The following is a 20990-nucleotide window of genomic DNA, read 5'->3' on the forward strand; positions in this document are numbered from 1 at the left end:
GCGGGTTCGAGCGCAGGATCTGGCACGGGCTACCGCCTTCTGGCTGGCAGGATAGATGCCGCTGGAGCGACCCACAACCGCATTTGTCTCAAAATGGGACCATTCCTGCCGTTCTTTGTCTAACCTGCTGTGTGCAAATTGGCAACTACTCCTAAATTGGAACAGTCTACACTTCAAAACAACTGCATTGGCTGGAAAGCACTTTTGGACTCATGATCATAAAAGGTGCTGTTTAAATACAAACCATTGTGTGCTTTAATTTGGCTGTCAGTAAATGTAACCACACTGGGGAAACCACTGCTACAGTAGATTTAAAAGGATACAGCTCAGTTGAACTCTTTGTTCATTTACATTTCCCCTGCCTCTTTTTAAGACACTGACTCCTTGTGTGTTACAGCTCTGTTGGCGCCATCTGTCCTCTGCTAATTGACCTAATGGCTATTCTTCAAATGTAAACTCGACACTGATGATCAGAATACGATTTGTCCTTGTTGTGCATCACAGATGAACTCAGCGTCATTCTCATCCTATATCCATGTGCACCCTGTGTGTGTTTCAGGGTGTGTTGCTGGTCAGGAGGAACAACCTTGTTAAATATTTTTTCTCTCTCTAATTTCCTAGCTCAGGGAGTTGAGAATAAGTGCGGAATTCTCCAGCTGTTGGGATTCTCTTTACCCGCTGGAAGTGCACCCCTACCCGTGGGTTTTTCCGGTGGCGTCGGGTGGCTCCAATGGGAAATCCCATTGACAAGCAGCGGGAAGAGACAATCTCGCTGCCAGTGAACAGCACGGCACCAAGAGACACGGGACTGGGGGACAGGAGAATCTAATTTCAGCACTGCAGCTGAAATTGCACAGCTCTCCAACTTCTCGTTTGATTTTGGCTGCTAACAACTTACGTTACCCAGAAATATTGGTCAATATTTATCCCACAAACAACATCATTGGAACAGCAGATGCTCCAGCCATTATCTCATTGCTGTTAACGGGACCTTGCTCTGTCCAATGTGTTTCCTATATTACCCGACAGTGACTACACTTCAAAAGTACTTCATTGACCGGAATGCACTTGGGACAACCTGAGGTCATGAGAAACACTATATAAATGCAAATAATTTTTCTCTGTTGCTTTGTACATGTTTAATTCTCCAATCTGTTAGGCATTCAGCATGCAAAGTGGTATGTAGATGCCAGTACTGTAATTTTTGGTCTGATCGTTCTCAAAGGATTTATATTTTAAGTTACACTCTACTCAAAGCTTTACTATTGCAGAGAAATATTGTTGTTGAGTGGGCTCAGCTCTTAGCCAAGCAAATTATAGGGACCTAGATAAAGGCGTGAAGACTGTGATGGAAGATAATTGGGACATGACTGAAGGTTTGATAAAAAAATTGAAACAAAAGTAATAATTTAGAGTTCAGCTCCAGTAAATATAAGAGTCAGTCCCCTGATATTTTCACAGCATGAATTAATGGAACAGATTCATTCCTACAGCCTGTTATGGAATCTTACCAATCAGTGCCTAGAATATCATTGCAATTTAAGACAGTGTAGCTGGCACTTCAGTTCACTAACAATACTGGTACGATTGACATTTTCAGGATTTTGAAGGGGAGTTAACGTGGTTTCAGGTAAACTGCCCCTTTAGCTCCAAAGATCTGCCCGGTGCCTTTTTGAATACTTACATTCCTTATTGTCAGAAATATACCAGGGCTGGCACTCCGAAGGTGGTTCAAATCCCTCCAGTATTCGTAGCTTCAACCCACTTCTCAGTGGGTTCACCCATGAAGCGAGAGCAACCTGAGGTACCGAAAAGCACTGTAATTGATCCTCCACTTTGATTAGCTTGTTATGCCTTTTGCACTTGATAATTTGTGGGGTGAGAAGCTGCGTCATGGTTTATGTCTGAAGGGAAGAAAGAGTATAGGGTTGAACAGGGGCATTTGGCAGGCAAATGAGTGGCAGTATGAACTGAGGTTTGGAGGAATAGAATTGGATTAGACTGTGGATAGAAGGGCGCCACGTGTTTTCCAGCAGGGAAAGGGATGCGAGCGCCAGGAGGAACTGGGTGAACTGAATGCCCAAGGAGACTTGGTGAGTTCCTGCAGTGCATCTTGTAGATGGAACATATGGCTGCCAACGTTCATGGGTAGTGGAAGGATTAAAGGCAGCAGTTCAAATCGATACGGTTGCAAGGTTGTAAGGAAAGCATATAGAATGCTCTCCTTCATTGGCAGAGGTATAGAATACATAAGTAAGGATATAATGTTGGAATTGTACAAAACACTGGTGAGGCCACAGCTGGAGTATTGTGTGCAATTCTGGTCACCGCATTACAGAAAGGATGTAATTGCTCTGGACAGAGTACAGAGGAGGTTTACAAAATTGTTGCCAGGGCTGGAAAAGTGTAACTATGAGGAGAGATTGGATAGGTTGGGGTTATTTTCCTTGGAACAAAGAAGGCTGAGGGGTGACTTAACTGAGGTGTACAAAATTATGAAGGGAAGAGATTAGAGTGAACAGAATAAAATTGTTTCCTTTGGTGAAGAATTCTAGAACCAGGGAACATATATTCAAGTGACAGAATGTGTAGAGGGGACATGAGGAAGAACTTTTTTATGCAGGGGGTACTGAGAGTCTGGAATTCACTGCCCAAGTTGGTGGTGGAGACAGAACATAGAACATAGAACAGTACAGCACAGAACAGGCCCTTCGGCCCTCGATGTTGTGCCGAACAATGATCACCCTACTCAAACCCACGTATCCACCCTATACCCGTAACCCAACAACCCCCCTTAACCTTACTTTTTAGGACACTACGGGCAATTTAGCACGGCCAATCCACCTAACCTGGACATCTTTGGACTGTGGGAGGAAACCGGAGCACCCGGAGGAAACCCACGCACACACGGGGAGGACGTGCAGACTCCACACAGACAGTGACCCAGCCGGGAATCGAACCTGGGACCCTGGAGCTGTGAAGCATTTATGCTAACCACCATGCTACCGTGCTGCCCAAATTATTTAAAATAGTACCTGGATCTGCACCTTGATACTGTAAAATACAGGGCTATGGACTGGGGGCAGGGAGGTGGGATTAGAAAGGGCACCTGGGTGTCTTCGGGCTGGCATTGACAAGGTGGGCTGAATGGCCTTCTGTGCTGTAACTTTTCTATGATTCTGTGAAGGAAAGGAGAGCTGATGTATGAAAGCAGAGGCAATGCTTCCTGAAGCCTCTAGGGCAGATGAGAGTTATTCTGAAGTTAGAACACATTGCCAAATAAAGAGGATCATTGGGAAGATGAAGGAGAATTAATAGGCAGAATTGGCATGTTTATTTAATGAAATAGAGCTGCAATCATTCTCTCTTAAGTATAAATAGAAAAAAGGCTTGTAATTACACAAAAATGAATCCCAAATTGTTTTTCTTTGGCCACAATCTATCATAAACTAATGATCGCCAACCCAATTCTTTTAACAGTGATTTTAAATTTTTTTTTTAGAATTTACAGTGCAGAATGAGGCCATTTGGCCCATCGAGTCTGCACCAGCGCTTACAAACACCACCCTACTCAAGCCCACATATCTGCCCCATCCCCGTAACCCAGTAACCCCCACTTAACCATTTTGGACACTAAGGACAATTTAGCATGGCCAAACCACCTGACCCACACATCTTTGGATTGTGGGAGGAAACTGGAACACCCAGAGGAAACCCACACAGACACGGAGAGAACGTGCAGACTCTGCAAAGACAGTGACCCAGCCGGAATTCGAACCTGGGATCCTAGAGCTGTGAAGCAAATGTGCTAACCACTATGCTACCGTGCTGCCCTTTTGCTGGTGCACTTTTGTACTAACACTCAACTTCAACCATTCTGAAGAGATGTAAAGCAGTTCTTTAAAGGTCCTCTGCTTTATCTCATTGCTACTTATTACCGAAGTAAGTGACTGCTCAGTGTAAGGGGGATCTTTTACTCCATATGTGGTGGTCTCAGCTACCACTCTTGGACGTGTGTGCCTCTTCTGCAGATGGTAGAAACGATGGAAGTGTCACACTGGGATGACTTCACAGGAGAGGGAGGAAGTGAGCCACTGTTTATGCCTGACCAGTGAACCCACTTGAGTGAGCGTTTTCGAAGCGCCCAAACGTCCTACGTTTCTAGAATTATGTTCTCGTTCTGTGATTCACCAGAATGAAAAGAAGGAGATGAGTGGGTGACACAAAAGGCCAAATGCTATTTAGGAAGGAATGAAATTAACCAGACCTGCCACCATGCACACATAACCAGTCACTATGTTATGGAAGGAAGAGACTATAACCACGTAACGGATATTTTTAGGTTCACATAATTTTACACAATTCCCAACCACCCTTCCTCAACATTTGGCTAATTGGGCATTTCTGGGGACTGTAGAAAATATACTCACCACTCCTGGGGTCGACTAATTTTAGAGTCTTTTCAGTTGTCGGAGCCGATAAGATTGCCATTTAATTCAGTGGACTGCAAGCTGCATTGCAGGTTTGGGACTTTGTTTGTTTTCAAAGCCTGCTCGAGTCTTCTGAAATGTCAGTCCTTTGTCAAACCGTTGGAGTGAGGTTATGTTTCATTTTGGTTTAAATGCCACGAGATCCAAAGTGTCAGACCATGGGGAATCCCGTGTTAGGACCTTCCAAAACTGGCAAACAAGTGCCGTGAATCCTGTAGTTGAATAGCAAATAAGTGGTTTTGGTAAGAATGTTAGAAAGATTGATTTCAAATGTGAATTTTAAAGATCAAAATTGGAAGTGCTGTCACTTGGCAAGTCAATTCTCTGGAAACTTTGAAGCCCAGTCGCATCCTATAATAATCTTTATTGTCACAAGTAGGCTTACATTAACACTGCAATGAAGTTACTGTGAAAATCCCCTAGTCGCCACATTCCGGTGCCTGTTCGGGTACACAGGGGAAGAATTCAAAATGTCCAAATTACCTAGTAGCACGTCTTTCTGGACTTGTGGGAGGAAACCGGAGCACCCAGAGGAAACCCATGCAGACATGGGGAGAACGTGCAGACTCCACACAGACAGTGACCCACGCCGGGAATCGAACCTGGGTCCCTGGCACTGTGAAGTCATAGTGCTAACCACTATGCTACCGTGCTGCCATCCTAATAAGATTAATATATTTCAAGAACAATTATATATGTATGCATGAAAATTGTGGATATTTGTTTTTATGAAAGTTGCATACTCTGGGAAATATATAAAAAATATTTCCACATTGTGCATTATTTTATTAAACAGCTTCCCGTTATAATTTATTTGGCCAGTGGGTTTTTTCTGCTTCCTTATGCCAGATGTCCATTCATATTTCATGTGCTGGTTAAGATTTACCATGATATGTCTCTTTAGCTTCCTCTCTGCAATATTTAGTGCTTCGAGAGATTTCCATTGTGCACAATGCTGTTTAACCCCTAGCTCCTCCCAATGCAATTATATTCGTCAGGAAGTTGTCCGGTCAGCTGATCTGGCAAGGTGGGATGGTCTCTCTCTGTCACTGGCGGGTCGGGTACAGGCGTTTAAATCCTGTCGCGATTCCTAGTTATTTTTCAATGCCTGCCACTTTACCTGCCAAAGGCATTTTTTAGAGAGATTGAAGGGGTAATTGTCTCGTTCATATGGGGAGGAAAGGTGGCCAGTCTACTACAGAGAGGAAGACAGTCAGGAGATTTGGGTCTTCCGAATCTGATGTATTATTACTGGGCGACGAATATGGAGAAGGTACGGAGCTGGATCAGAGGGATTGACTCCCAATGGGTCAGAATGGAGAAGAGTTTGAGTAGGGGGTCAGGATTGAAGGTGCTGGTGACAGCGTAACACCCGATGGCCCTGGGGAGATACTCGGGGAGTCCGGTAGTAATAGCTTCGCTGAGAATTTGGAGGCAGTTTCGACAGCACTTCAGGTTGGGGCAGGGTCAAGGGAAATGCTGATTCAGGGAACCATAGATTTGTGCCAGGGAAGTGGGATGGAAATTTTCAGAAATGGGAGGAGAAAGGAAGTAAGACACTAAAAGATTTGTTTCTTGGGGTCAGTTTGCAGGATTGAAGCAGCTGGGAGCGAAGTATGGGCTGGAGCAGGGGGAAATATTTAGACACATGCAGGTTCGAGACTTTGCCAGAAAGGAGATACAGAACTTCCCGGTGGAGCGGCCTCCACATTGCTGGAGGAGCTGCTGACGACAGTGGGACTGGAGAAGGGGGTAGTGTCGGCGGTTAGCGGGGCTATTTTGGAGGAGGAGAAGGCGCCGCTAGAAGGAATAAAGGCAAAGTGGGAGGAAGAGTTGGGAGAGGGTATGGAGGAGGGGTTCTGGTGTGAGGTGCTCTGGAGGGTGAATGCTTCCACCTCGTGTGCGAGGTTGGGGCTGATACAGCTACAGGTAGTGGTACAGAGCACACCTTACAAGGGCGAGGATGAGCCGGCTCTTTGAGGGGGTAGAAGATGTGTGTGAACCTTGTGAGGGGGCCCTCGCAAATCATGTTCATATGTTTTCGTCCTGTCCAAAGCTGGAGGATTACTGGAAGGAGGTTTTTAGGGTAATCACTAAAGTGATGCACATAAAACTGGACCTGGGCCCTCGAGTGGCCATATTCACGGTGTCGGACCAGCCAGGGTTGGAAACGGGCACGAAGGCAGATGTTGTAGCCTTCGCCTCGTTGATTGCCCGAAGGCGGATCTTCTTAGGGTGGAGATCAACCTCTCCACCCTGTGCCCTGGCGTGGCAGGGGGACCTGCTGGAATTCTTGACTCTTGAAAAGGGCAAATTTGAACTGAGAGGAAGGATGGAGGGGTTCTATAATTCGTGGGCGTCATTCATTATGCACTTTCGAGAATTGGATCACATCGAACATGAGGGGGTGGGGGGGTGCTGGGAAGGTTGGGGGGTGGGGGAGAGGGACTGTATGTGTTAATGGTGACTATGGGTGAGTCCTGATTCCTTTTTGACATTTGTTTATGTTAACATGCGGGCTGATGTCTGCATTTTGGTGGGATAAAGAGATTGTTATTCTTGATATGGGGTCTGACATTACATTCGTTACTGATTATTGTTTATTGTTGGGTGTAAATTTGGGAGAAAATGTCAAAAAGGAGGAGAAAAAAGAATATTTTTTGAATAAGAAACTGCCCTGTCTAATACCACTTGTAACATTTCAACCATCCTTCCTCATTTTTAAAATATATTCTTTCATGGGATGTGGGTGTAAGTAGCAAGACCAGCATTTGTTGACCATCCCTTAAACTGAATGGCTCACAAGGCCATATCAGAGGGCTGTGGATCTGAAGTCACATGTAGGCCAGGCTAGGTAAGGATGGTAGACTTTCCAAAGGACATGAGGGAAACTGGTGTTTTTACAACAATGGATGAAAGTTTCTTCTCATAATTACTGCGAGTAGCTTTATATTCCAGATTTATTCATTACATTTAAATTGTACCAGCTACCATAGCAAGGTTTGAACCCATGTCCCCTGAGTATTAGGCTGGGCCTCTGGATTACTAGTCCAGTGACATTACCCTCACACCACCAACTTCCACCCCACCCCCAAGCTGCCACACAAAATGGTTGAGATGACCAGCATTGATGTGTCTCAGGGTAACCCAGAGAGGTAAGTGGGGGAGGAAGGAATTGAAGGATATGCTGCTCAGGTAGGGTTAGATGATTTTGGGTGGAAGGAGGCTTGTGTGGAACATTACCACCTGTTGGGAAGAATGACCCACTTTGGTGCTGTAATTAATATGTAATTCTTTTTCCCATTATGTGAAAATCTGGTAATGTTACCAACATTCTGGAGATCACATTCTGTGATTCCATCTATTATCTGTTGAAAGGGCAAATCAGTGACTCTCAGCATTTCCCCCCAAAGTGTTACCACTGTGAGCTTTTTCCTGGTGCAAATTCAGAACCGTGTATTTCAATGAAATGAGAATATATTTTTGTTAACTTCCAGTAATATAGGAATATTTCTATTGCAATATTCATAATAACTTTAGAGGAACATATTAAAACACGGTTGAATTGTGCCAGAGCATGAGAGTTTAAGGAATTTAAAGTATTAAAAAAGGTGCAAGATACGAGCACAGGCATGATGGGCTGAATCACCATAAGACCAGAAGACGGTGAGCAGAACTGGCCATTCTGCCCATGGAGTCTGCTTCACCATTCAATGAGATTTTGGCTGATCTCATATGATAATACTCAAGTCTACATTCCCACCTTATCCCCATACCCTTGATTCCCTTGCTGATGAAAAATCTCAGCCATCAACATAGATAATGACCAAACCTCTAAAGCCCTCCATGGTAAAGAATTTCACAGATTCACTCCCCTCAGAGGGAAGAATTTCCTCTTCATCTCTGTCTTAAATGGGCGAAACCTTACTCTGAGATTATGCCCTCTTGTCCTAGAATCTCACAAAAGACGAAACAACCTGTCAGCATCTACCCTGTCAAGCCTCCTGAGAATCTAACATGTCTCATTAAGGTATTCTCATTCTTCTAAACTCCAATGAGTACAGGCCCAATCTACTCAACCTCTTCTCATAAGAAAATCCCTCCATACCTGGGATCAACTTTGTGAACCTTCTCAGGACTGCTTCCAATACCAGGAAATTTCCTTAGATAAGGGGACCAAAACTGTTCACAGCATTCTTGGTGTAGTCTAACTAGTGCCTTGTGTAGTTTTAGTAAGACTTCTCGATTTTTATACTTCATTCCCTTGAAATAAAGGCCAATATTCCATTTGCCTTCCCTATGACCTGCTGAACTTGCCTGCTAGCTTTTTGGGATTTATGCACGAGGCCCCCCCAAATCCCTCCGTGCTGCAGCTTTCTGCAGTCTTTCTTCATTTAAATAATATTCAGCATTTTTATGTTTCCTACCAAAGTGTATAGCTTCATATTTTTGCTACATTATATTCCATCTGCCAAGATTTTGCCCATTCACTAACCTGTCCATGTCCCTCTGTAGACTCTCTGCGTTAGCCTCAACACTTGCCTTCCCACCTATTTTTGTGTCATCTGCAAACTGGGCAACAGTGCATTCACTTCCCTGATCCAAGTCATTAATACAGGTATATCATAAATAACTGTGGCCCCAGCACAGATTCCTGTGGCACCCCATGAGTTACAGGTTGCCATCCTCAAAATGCCCCTCTTATCCCAACTCTTTGTCTTCTATTAGTTAGCCAATCCTCTATCCATGCTAATATACTACCCCCAACACCACATCTTATTAAGTAACCATTTATGTGGTACCTTATTGAAGGTTTTCTTCTATTCTGTACGATCCTAAGATTATTTTAAATTATAGGCTCAATGGTGATGTTTTTTTTATGTTCAATTTACTGATGCTAAACATTTACCACTGAATTAAACTCATGTGATACAAAAATGTTTGAAGTATCAATTTGGCTCAGTTGACACCATTTCTCAGATGGGTGAGCAGCCGAACGAGATAAATACCCCAGACCTGTACTGAGGGAGAGCTGCACTGTCAGTACTTTACAGCTGGCTGTTTCTATGGTCAAGGTGAATGTTAATCCTGGCATGTATAATTCCTGTTCATAACTTACATGAACATGTAAGTCTCTGATCAGTGGAGGTATTAGCCTGGGAAACTTCACCTTGTGAACACAAATGTGGCTAGAGATTTTCCTGAACAGTAGTGCAACATGGACAAAATTGCACGGAATGCCTCTTACATGCTCCATTTTATATTCAGTTCCAAAGATGTCAGTGGAACTCCAGGTGGTCGAATGGGAGGTGATATGGTATTACCCATTTTTCACTACTGGTGAAGATAAACCTTTGCACCATGGAGTTGAGAATAGTCCCAAATCAGACCAGCACCTACATTGCAATTTTCCACCAGCCAGCAATTGTAACGTGTTTTTTTTTTCACAGTGTCTTTCATTTGGGAATTAAATATGTCTTTGAGCATCTTTTGTCTGTGAGGTCCTCCCTGCCTGTCTGATATCACTGAAACCCCAGGGTTTGCACAAGTGAGGAGTGAGGATCATGGACTGTTAGATCCTCAACCAGTGAAAGCTGGTGCTGTTGAGGAGAGGTGACCTCCATGGTGGAAGGGCAGCCATTTTGCAGGTGCATTAATTCCACAGGAGGACGGAAGGAGTTTGGAAAGTGACAGTCTGAGGGGAAGTCATGGGAGGGGGAGGGGTTGATGGGGCAAACACCAGTACTTTAAATGCAGGGGCAGCAGCTAGTGAAAAGTCTAAAATCAGACCCATGAAGATCACAAACCCTCCTTTTGAATATTTTTGAAAAGAGAGACTTTTTGCCCAAGCTTTTCAGCTTCTGTTCAGAATGCAAGAATTCTGAATTTCAAACGATCGCAACAGTTTATATGACAGGAGGAAAGGGTGCTAATTGATTGACAAGTTGAATCTGATTGGCTGAGGCATTGCCATGGGAAATTTGACACTCTTCCATTTGTCCTGTTGAGTGGAAGACAAGAGGATTCGTCAACATGTCTGTCTTTTCAGCAATATTCAAGTTCTGTACTACCAAGCGACCCTGCTTCTCCCCACCCCCTTTTTTGTTGGACACATGGACAGCGGGGGTATTTGTGGCAGTATTAGGCACTAGAGGCACCATTAACAGAGAGGCAAGAGCAGCAAAAGGGTCTGCCCCAGCATGAAAATGGAAGGGCCCTGTGTGTCACTTCCTCTAATTGGCCAGACACCGCCTGATGGCATTTGGCTAGTCCCTTCCCACCCGCTTAGTAATCCACAAAGTAGTTCAGCCACAAAACACGGAAAAAAGGGAATGTCATGAACTTTTTGTCAAAAGCCCCAAAGTGATGTGTGACATCGATATCTCCCATGGATCCATCCTTCACCCTTTACACTTCATTTTAAAAAATTCTTTCATGGAATGTGGCTGTTGCTGGCTGGGCCAGCATTTATTACCCATCCCTAATTATCCCTGATGGGGCATTTAAGAGTCAACCACATTGCTGTAGATGTGGAATCACATGTAGGCCAGACCACATAAGGATTTCCTTCCCTAAGGTACATTAGTGAACCAGATGCATTTTTATGGCAATCGACGACAATTTCCGGTTTCATGGTTATTGTTAGACTTTTTGGTTCCAGATTTTTATTCTGGTTCAAACTTCACCATCTGCCATGATGGAATTCGAAGCTGGGTCCCCGGAGTATTGCCTGAGGTCTCTGGATTACTAATCCAGTGCCAGTACCACGACACTACTGCATCTTTGAACTCCCTCATGTTGACAGAATTTACAATCAGGGACTCAACTTCCCCTGGTGAGATCCACTGGGTGGAATTTTCCATTCTCTGCACAGAGTGCTGGCTGAGACGAGAAACTAGGCATGCAGCTCATCGGCTGCACAGCTGACTTTTCCCTCCAGACAAAGCAGCATTCTATGCAGAAAGAATCTGGAGGCATGGCTCATGCCGTCAAGCAGGGGCAGGCCGACAGTCAGGAATCCAGAGATCAGGGGGCCTTTTTAAAGAGCACCTCAATTTCCGAGAATAAAACATGAAACCCCCCCCCGCCCCCATGCACTTGGAGACATACCCCATCCCCATACATGGAGCTGCCTCCCAACTGATAAGTGGAACCCCCCTCCCCCCAATGGAGTTCCCTAGAGGATCCCCCAGCACTCTTCCCTGGTGCTGGGGGCAATGCCCGGGCATGACCCTCTCTTTCCCCCCCCCCTTCCCCCCCCCCCTCCTTCCCCCCCCCCTCCTTCCCCCCCCTCCCCCCCTCCTTCCCCCCCCCTCCTTCCCCCCCCCTTCCCCCCCCCTCCTTCCTCCCCCCCCCATGGGGCTCTACTTATCTGTGCGCCCTCGGCGGGTTCCCTACGCCTGATTCACATTTTTAAAATGCAGTTGTAAACCTCTCCAACGTGACACCATGTCGGCGAGGGAGGAATTCCAAATGTGGGATGATGATATGGCGGGAAGCCAGCTAAAAATATGGAAATGCATTGAAATTATGTCCCCCAACCTTCCTGGGCAAGTCCCGCGTTACGACATCTGAAAATGAGATTTTGCCGGCGCGATTCTAGTTTTCCGAGTCTCGCGATATATTGCACCCATGTTGTCGTTAGCGCTCAGGGTGAACGTGTGTGCGAAATTGCAGTTAATGTGGGAGTCAGCATCCACATCAGATTTTGGGGTTGATGTACCATCAATTGAACGCGAGACGAGTTACTGAACAAAAGTATGGCTTTAATCTGCTAGATGTTAGCCCTGCGGTCGATTACAGTAGAAGGACAACCGCCGGGAGTACTGGGTATTTATACCCCGCCCTGGAGGCGGGGTTAACTCAGCCTCTCGACCAATCGGGGAGCCGTCACATGACTGGTCTCAACCAACCGGTCAAGAGGCACATGACCGACCAGGGCCAATGGTAAGCCGGTGTTCTGCACCAATGGCAGGCAGCTATGCTAATCATATCACCACAGGGATGACCTCAAGCTTATGGAGGGTAAAAATAGGAGGGTCCCAGGAGGGTGCCAGAATTGGTCAGTTTGGAGGTAATGATGCCATCAATGAGAGTTTAAGCAGCAGACCACCTGAGGCAGAAACGGAGTCGGCCGATGTCACTGAAGTGGAAGTACGGAGTCTTGGTGACGTTGTAGCTATGTGGGGTTGAAAGTTCATCTTGGCTTGAAACATGACACCAAGGTTACAACAGTCTGATTTGGCCTTGTACAGTTACCAGAAAGAGGGATGGAGTCAATGGCTAGGGGGGCAGAATCTGTGACGCGGTTCATCAATGACAATGGCTTCATCTTCCCAGTATTTGGTTGACTGGGATTTCTGCTCATCCAGTACCGGGATGTCAGATAGTCCTCCAGTCTCCCTGGGCTGGATTTTATCAATCATCCTGAAATGGGTGGGGAGACAGGAACCTTGTAAAATGGTGGCCAATCAGGAGAGGGAATCTGAGGTCTTGCTGTCTCCATAAGAATACCCAGAAGTGAGAAAGGCAGCAACAGCACTGCCCAATGACAAGAGAACAGCCAATTAAACCAATTAATTAATTAACCCATTAACAACCACTTTATTGCTACACCTTCCACAAATATTCAATCGCTCCACCTCCGACGCACAGTGGCAGCAGTGTGTACTATCTTCAAAACCCACTGCAGGAACTCAACAAGGTCCCTGAGACAGAACCTTCCAGACCCATGATCACTACCATCTCAAAGGACAAGAGTGGCAGATGCCTGGAAACACAACCACCTGGAGGTTCCCCTCCAGGCCACTCACCATCCTGACTTGGAAATATATCACCATTCCTTCATTGTCATTGGCCCAAAATCCTAGAACTCCCTCTCTAAAAGCCTGTGGGTGTACCTACACCACAAGGACTTCATCAGTTCAAGAAGGCAACTAACCTCCACCTTCTGATGGGCAACACGGGATGGGGAATAAATGCTGGCCTAACCAGCGACGCCCACATCCCTTAGATTAATATTTTAAAACTTCCTATGCCTTCTGGGATAGACTAGTGTTAGGATGGGCCCCACACTGGGAGTAGGTCAACCCGGGTAGCCTCCCTGAGAGTTCTTGTGGCTGAAAGGAGGGAGGCGGACGGCTTCCTTAATGATTTCTTTATGACACAGGGAGGATCCCCCACACCGATAGCTGACCCCACATACCAATGCCACCATTGGAGGCTTCTCCCCTTCAATGGCTGGGGTCTGCCTGCCTGACACCAGCACAATAGATTGTAAAACGTACAAAGTCTTCAAGCTCATCTCAACTTTCTTCTTCCTGCAGTCCTGGAATTGACCATCTCTAATGGTGGCGCTGCTGAGTTTGCGGAGCTGTCGGTCCTATGATTGGACCGGTAGCTCTGAGAGGCAGAGCTCTGTCCTAATTTGATTTAAGTCCTAGCGATGGCCTCGTAATTGGCCACCACCGGTAATGTTGCACCCAGGGTCTCACCCTTCCTTAGTGAAAGCTTGGCACCTGCTTCCGGCCCTGGTAACGGAACAATTTGGTACTTGGGAAAATTCCCCTTCTTGTGCTAAAATTTATCCATGACAACTTCCAGTTGCGGCATGTAGGAGGAGGTCGCATGTTCAGTTGCTCCTGCCAGAGTCCTGAGTTTTAGGTCCTTTTCAGCCTTTTTTTATGGGGATAATTGCATGGAAAATGGTCCCCGTTGAGTAATTATTCGGGGCATGAAATACATCAGCTGGTTCTGTTGGCGGGGGGGGGGGGATTTTCCTTCTCACCGTGCATAAGGTCTACTCCTCGCAAATCAACTTTTTTACAATTGTCAGGACTCTGCTGCTGGGGGTAAAGAAAGCTGAGTATTCTGCAATTGTAATTCATGACAATGCTCCGCATCTCGGAGATGTGGTTTTGGAGAGGCGGCCGGCTGGATGGTCGGCATGGAGTTTGGATGTGGGGCTGTTAGTGGACTTGAGCTGTTGTGTAAATATGGCCAAGGTGTTGGATGATTATGTACAGTTCAACAGGAATGGCAAGGTTTCATCCTCAGTGTTGTGGGAAGCCCTGAAGGCGGCGGAGAGAGGGGAGGCGATTGCTTATAAGATACAGATAGATAGGGAGTGGGGGAGAATGCCAGTGGTTTACTGGATGAGATATCGGAGGTGGTGGGAAGTATTTGGAGGACCCTATCCCAGAGCTTTTGGCAAATAGGAAGCTGTTGCAGACACAGTTTAACCTGGTGTCCACGGATAGGACGGCGTGACAGTTCAGACGGGCGAGAGCGGCAATCTATGAGTATGGGGAGAAGGCCAGCAGGCTGCTAGTGTGCCAGTTCAGGCGGCCGGCGGCATCCCAGGAAATCATTCAGATATGGGAGAGAAAGAGATGAGTTGGTTTAGGCCCCAGTGAAGGTGATCAGAGTGTTTGAGGTGTTTTACAAAAGTCGTACAGCTCAGATGCTCTGGAGGACGATTCGGACATGATTGATTTTTTTGGGGGGGGTGGAGTGTCCAAGTGTGGTTTGAGGAGCACCGGAAGGGATTGGAGGAGCGGCTGGGGGTAGAGGAAGTCAGGAAAGCAATTGGGAATATGCATACGGGGAAGGCACCGGGGCCGGATGGGTTCCCAGTGGAGTTTTATAAAATGTTCACTGACAGGTTTGTCCCGCTGCTGGTGGAAGCATTTGAGATTGCGACGGTTTGGGGAGTGCTCCCAGAAACGATGGGTCAGGCCTCCATTTCACTCCTGAAGAAGGACAGAGACCCAGTGGAATGTGGGTCATACTGACCCATCTCATTGTTGACCGTAGACGCAAAGATTTTGGCGAAGGTGTTGCCACCTGGGTTGGAGGGGCGTCTCCCGCAGGTCATTGGGGAAGATCAGACGGGATTTGTGAAGGATAGGCCATTGTCTTCCAATGTGCGGCGCCTGTTGAATGTGGTGTTGTCTCAGACAAAGGGGGGATGAGTAGGAAGTGATTACAGCATTGGATTCAGAGAAGACCTTTGATAGGGTGGAGTGGAGGTTTCTGTCATGGGTTCTGTTATTGAATCAGGAGCTAAAGGCTAGTGTTTGTACAAATAATGTAAGCACTGGCTGCTTCTGACTGCACAGGGGAACAAGGCAGAGGTGTGCTGCATCCCCTCTCTTAGTCTCGTTGGTGACTGAGGCTTTGGCCATCACCTTGAGGAGCTTACATAAGTGGAGGTGGATAATGAGGAAGGGGGAGGAGAATAGGGGGCGGGATTCTCTCACCCCGGGGCCGGGCCGGGGAATCACCGGGACCGGTGGGAATCACTCCATGCCACCCCGACGCCGGTCTGCTGATTCTCCGGAGAGCGGAGAATCGCCACCATTGGCGCCAGTGCGGCGCTGGTTGGGGGCCGCTCTACAGGGCCCTGCCCTGGCGATTCTTGGCCCGGGATGGGCGGAGCGGCCACATTTTTAAAAGCCCGGTGCCATCCACACGTGCTCTTACCCTGCGGGACCTCGGCGTGGATGCATCTGGGGGCGGCCTGGTGGGAGGGGGAGTGGGGTCTGAGCCCGGGGGGGGGGGGGGGGGGGCTCCGCTGTGGCCAGGCCAGCCTCTTGGGCTGGGGGTCTCTTTTGTTCCACGCCGGCGCCTGTAGCCCTATGCCATGTTGCGTCGGTGCTGGCGCGGAGAAGGGAGCCACTGCGCATGCGCGCATTGGTGCCGGTCCCACTGTGCATGCATAGACCTGCAGCGCGCATCTGACACCAGGGAGTGGCGTGGGTTGCTCCAGTGCTGTGCTGGCCCCCTGCAGGGGTCAGAATTGCTGCTCCTGAGGCCACATTGACGCTGTCGAGAAACGCGACGGAGTTGACGACGGCGTCAACACTTAGCCTCAGGATCAGAGAATCCTGCCCAGGTGTCTCTGTATGTCGACAACCTGCTGCTATATGTCTCGGATCCGGTCCTGACGATGGGGACATAATGGGGATACTAACGCGGTTTGGAGCTTTTTCCGAGTATAAACTGAATTGGGATAAAAGTGAATGTTTTCCGGTCACCCAGCCAGGGAGAGGAACTAATTTGAGGGTGTTGCGTTCAGGCTGACAAACTCGCATTTCAGGTACTTAGGAGTACAGGTGGCAAGGGATTGGGCGCAGCTCCAGAGGCTAAATTTTACCAGCTTGGTGAAGGCAGGGTGAAGGCAGACCGACAGAGATGGGAAAGCCTCCCACTGTCGTTAGCTGGGTGAGTGCAATCGGTGAAGATATCTTCCCATGGTTCTTGTTCCTATTTCAATTTCTGCCGGTGTTTTCTACAAAAGATGTTCTTTGTTAAGGCAGAAAGCATAATTTTGTCATTTATGTGGGCAGGGAAGTTGGCGAGGATCCAAAGAGTGGTCGTACAGAGGGACTGGCTGTCAGGAGGGTTGGGGCTGCTGGACGTGCTTTACTACGAATGGGTGACGAATGCGGAGAGGGTGCTGGGTTAATGGGACATCAGGTGTTAGTTTGGGCAAAGGTGGAGGCCAGATTGTGTGGGGGATAGCTCTGCTCCTACTCTCCCCAAGGAGGTTTCCGAGGAACCTGGTGGTGATGGCTGCTCTAAAAATATAGAGGCCACGTTAGGTGGATTGGTCACGCTAAATTGTCCCTTAATTGGAATTACTTTTTTTTAAAATAGGGGCAAATATGGCAGCACTTTAAAGTGGAGATAGGATCTAGATGTTACCAATCAGAGACAGGGACAATCATATTTTGGAGCCGGCTGGGGTCGATAGATTTAGGAGATGGGAGGATAAGGGGGTGGCATTAATGGGGGATTTGTTTCTAGAGGGGCCGTTTGGAAGTCTGGGGTCGTTTGTGGAGAAGGGAGGGCTCGCACAGTCGGAGGCATTCAGATAGTTGCAAGTCCGGAATTTTCCGAGGAAGGATTATTTGAGTTTTCCGGTTGCGCAACCCGCGTTGTTGGTGGAGAGGATACTGTTGCTGTCTGAGTTGGAGGAGGGTAAAACTTCAGGTCTCTATGGGAGGCTGCTGGCAGAGGACGGGGCCTCGCTGGAGGGAATGAAGGCAAAATGGGAGGAGGAGCTGGGGGGTGAAGTGGAGGAGTTGGTGTGGTTTGAGGCATTATGGAGGATGAATGCCACGTCATCGTGCAATGCTTGGGCTCATATAACCGAAGATGGTGCATTGGTCACACTTAATGAGTCCAAGGATGAGTTGGGTGTTTAAGGGGATAGAAGACGAGCGGTGTGGGAGGGGCCTAGCGAATCACGTATATATGTTCTGGGCGTGTCCTGAGCTAGCAAACATTTGGGGCTCTTTCTTCAGCACCATGTCGGCAATCTTAGACAGGAGCTGGAGGCTTGTCACCTAGAGGCCACATTTAGGGTGGCAGAGCTGCCGGAGCTGAGGCGGGAGCGGTGGCAGATGTTTTAGTCTATGCCTCGCTGATTGCTGGGAAATTCTGCTGGAGATGGTGGTAAGGTTCTCCACCTAATGCCTCGGTGCAGCTGGGGGACCTTCTGGAATTTTTGTCTTTGGAGGAAGAGAAAGGGGGTCGACTGGGTTGTTCGATATAAGATGGCAATCATTTAATTATGCTGTTGTGGGGAGGGGATGGCGGGGGGGGGGGGGGGGGGGGGGGCGGGTTTGTGGGGCTGGTCATGTTTTTGTGTTATGTTTTTGTACTTATATATAAATTTAAAAATGTTCAACAAAAATATTTACAAAAATGGATTCCTCGATGGCATCACCCCATTATACCCTTATGCGCCCCCAAGGCCCTACAATTCCTACCCATCCCCAGGACTCTCTTGTGTGTCACCTCACTGCGCTATCTCCCAAACCCCAGCCCGTTGGTGGCCATGCCTTCCTTGCCTGGCCCCTTTTCCCTTCTTCTCATATCTCCTCCTTCACGATCCTCCTCAGACATAATCTTTTCTGACCAAGCTTTTGAAATGAAAATGAAATGAAAATCGCTTCTTGTCACGAGTAGGCTTCAATGAAGTTACTGTGAAAAGCCCCTAGTCATCTCATTTCGGCGCCTGTTCGGGGAGGCTGTTACGGGAATCAAACCGCGCTACTGGCCTGCCTTGGTCTGCTTTCAAAGCCAGCGATTTAGCCCTGTGCTAAACAGCCCCTTTTAGTCACCTCTGTTAATATTTCTCCCTTTATCCAAGTACCTGTGGAGCACTTTTGGATGTTTTTCTTCATTAAGGCTTTGAATGGTATGTGGTTGGTCTCCCACAAACAAAAAGATTTGACAAACACAGTCAGGAAAGTTGTGCCCCATTCGTGGCGATGATCTGACAAATGGCCCAGTATGATTTCCCCTTTGTCTCTTAAATTGCATCTTTAAAAAAATACCTCTGGACTTGCCACAGGTTTGTTCTAATCTTCTTTTTTATTTGACAGCTGGACACACCAAGTAAATATGGTCGACCTTCACAAGGTGAGACTGATGATTATCAAAGAGGATCCAGGCAGCCTTTGAACTTGACCCGAATGAGTTTGCCGTGGAAACCAGAGGTGAGGATCAGAGAAGAAAAGCACATAAAACTAGTTTAGTATCTTCAGACACTGTTTAATTGAAATAAGACATTTTCCCTTGTGTTGTTCCCTTTACTCTGTGCAGCCAAAGAATTAGTAAATTCAAAGCAGTTTTTTTCTCTTGAAAATTGACATTACTTTTATCACTTCTACGCTTGCCATCAATTACAACCTTTTATGGCCGGTCTGCTCTATAAACCTGTGAAACACAAGAGAATGAACACTCACTGACATTTTGGTTTTGGGGCTTTTCACTAATTTCATTGAAGACTACTTGTGACAATAAGCGATTATTATTATTATTGCTCCAAAGTGTTCAGGAACTGGCACATCAAATGGGGAAAATAGAGTTAAGAGCTGGCAGTTTGGGACAACTATTCGCTAAATCTGACCAAATAAAGCCATATATGTTTTTAGAATCTAATCTCCACTCTTGCCCTCTCTCTTGCAGCCCATCTTCATTCTGCCTCAATAAAATAAAACCAATGTTATTTATGACATTTGCTGTCTCCTTCTGCAAATGTGGAGAGACTCCCAGAGACCCGTAATGCTCATTTGGAACCTTACAAATGTTTGCCCTCTGTTCTCTCACCTTACCAGTCTGTGTTTGGTGAACTTACGCATCAAAACCATTCTTATACCAGGCCAGATTTAATTATTTTCCAACATCCTCACTTTATTGAGTTCACTATCATATATTCTTAAATTCTTCATCTGAATCTCAAAACCATCACTGCTTAAATGTCTAATTTTTTCATACAATCTCCAAGCTTTTACGCCTAAAGGGTGCTATCACCTCCTTGTATTGATTGATCTTACCTCCTATTCTTTTCAGTCTTGTTGTGCTCTATACTCTATGGCAGGGGTGGGCAAACTTTTCCGTGCAAGGGCCACATTCAGAAATTCACAATTTTAAAGGGCCGCATAGTATATTAATTAATAGTCCCGGTTGTAACCAATTAGCGTGCGGCATATACCTCAGCGCTTCCCCCGGCGGCATCCTGCCTTTAGCCCTCTTTTTCTCTACTTTTCAAAAATGGCGCTTCACCCAGTTATGATTCTGGGCGCCTCATATAGAACATAGAACATAGAACAGTACAGCACAGAACAGGCCCTTCGGCCCTCGATGTTGTGCCGAGCAATGATCAACCTACTCAAGTCAACGTATCCACCCTATACCAGTAACCCGACAGCCCCCCCATTAACCTTATAAAAAAAATATAAAAAATTAAAAAAAATAAAAAAAATATTTTTTTAAAAGAAATTTTTTTTTAAAAAAATTTTTTATGACTTGATCTTGGTGGGCCGCATAAAGACCTTTGGCGGGCCGTAGTTTGCCCACCCCTGCTCTATGGCCTTTCCTTTTCACCTGTGCTTCAGAATTCACCTCAACTTCAGAGCAGCACCCACTACTCCATCCATGTGACATTTCAGCCCTAATTTTAACCTCATCTGCTCTGGGGGTTGAAGGTTGTTTTACACCATGTCTGTTATTTGCTGTATTACATCAATGGGGTGTAGTATTGGTTCAGAGCATGAAAAGAACATTGAACCCAAATCCACCTCTTAGATTAAAATTGGGGCTTTCATTTCCCGCAACCTACTACCTATTGGTGAGACTGTCCATTCGGTATCATTGATAATTTATGGGCCTTTCTATGCTCAGATTTCACGTTTGTGAGGAACTGAACTGATCAAGTACAAAAACAAAATCTTATTCACTTAGAAGCCTTCCAGTTTGTCAGATCCTTCCAGCCCATCAGTTGATCCAGGATGAAAGGGCACATGTGTACCAACCTACTATTTCATCTGGATCACCATGAACAAAGAATATTTCTTCATTTTTAAATTTAAAGTACCCAATTGTTTTTTTTCCAATTCAGGGGCTATTTAGCATGGCCAATCCACATACCCTACACATCTTTTTAGGGATGTGGGGGCGAAACCCATGCAAATACGGGGAGAATGT

At 46.5% G+C, this 20990-nt stretch overlaps 1 protein-coding gene across 2 annotated transcripts in view; it reads left to right on the forward strand.

The window, feature by feature from the left end:
- The window catches only part of LOC119971632 (N-acetyl-beta-glucosaminyl-glycoprotein 4-beta-N-acetylgalactosaminyltransferase 1-like), a 1002314-nt gene that overhangs the window by 524797 nt on the left and 456527 nt on the right, over window positions 1–20990 (forward strand). For both annotated transcript variants that reach the window (XM_038807455.1, XM_038807457.1), the window contains one exon: window positions 18887–19000. In XM_038807455.1, coding sequence (XP_038663383.1) covers window positions 18887–19000 — 114 coding nt within the window. The remainder of the gene's footprint in view (window positions 1–18886; window positions 19001–20990) is intronic.

The sequence above is a fragment of the Scyliorhinus canicula genome, chromosome 9 (genome assembly GCF_902713615.1).
Source record: "Scyliorhinus canicula chromosome 9, sScyCan1.1, whole genome shotgun sequence".
NCBI lineage: Eukaryota > Metazoa > Chordata > Chondrichthyes > Carcharhiniformes > Scyliorhinidae > Scyliorhinus > Scyliorhinus canicula.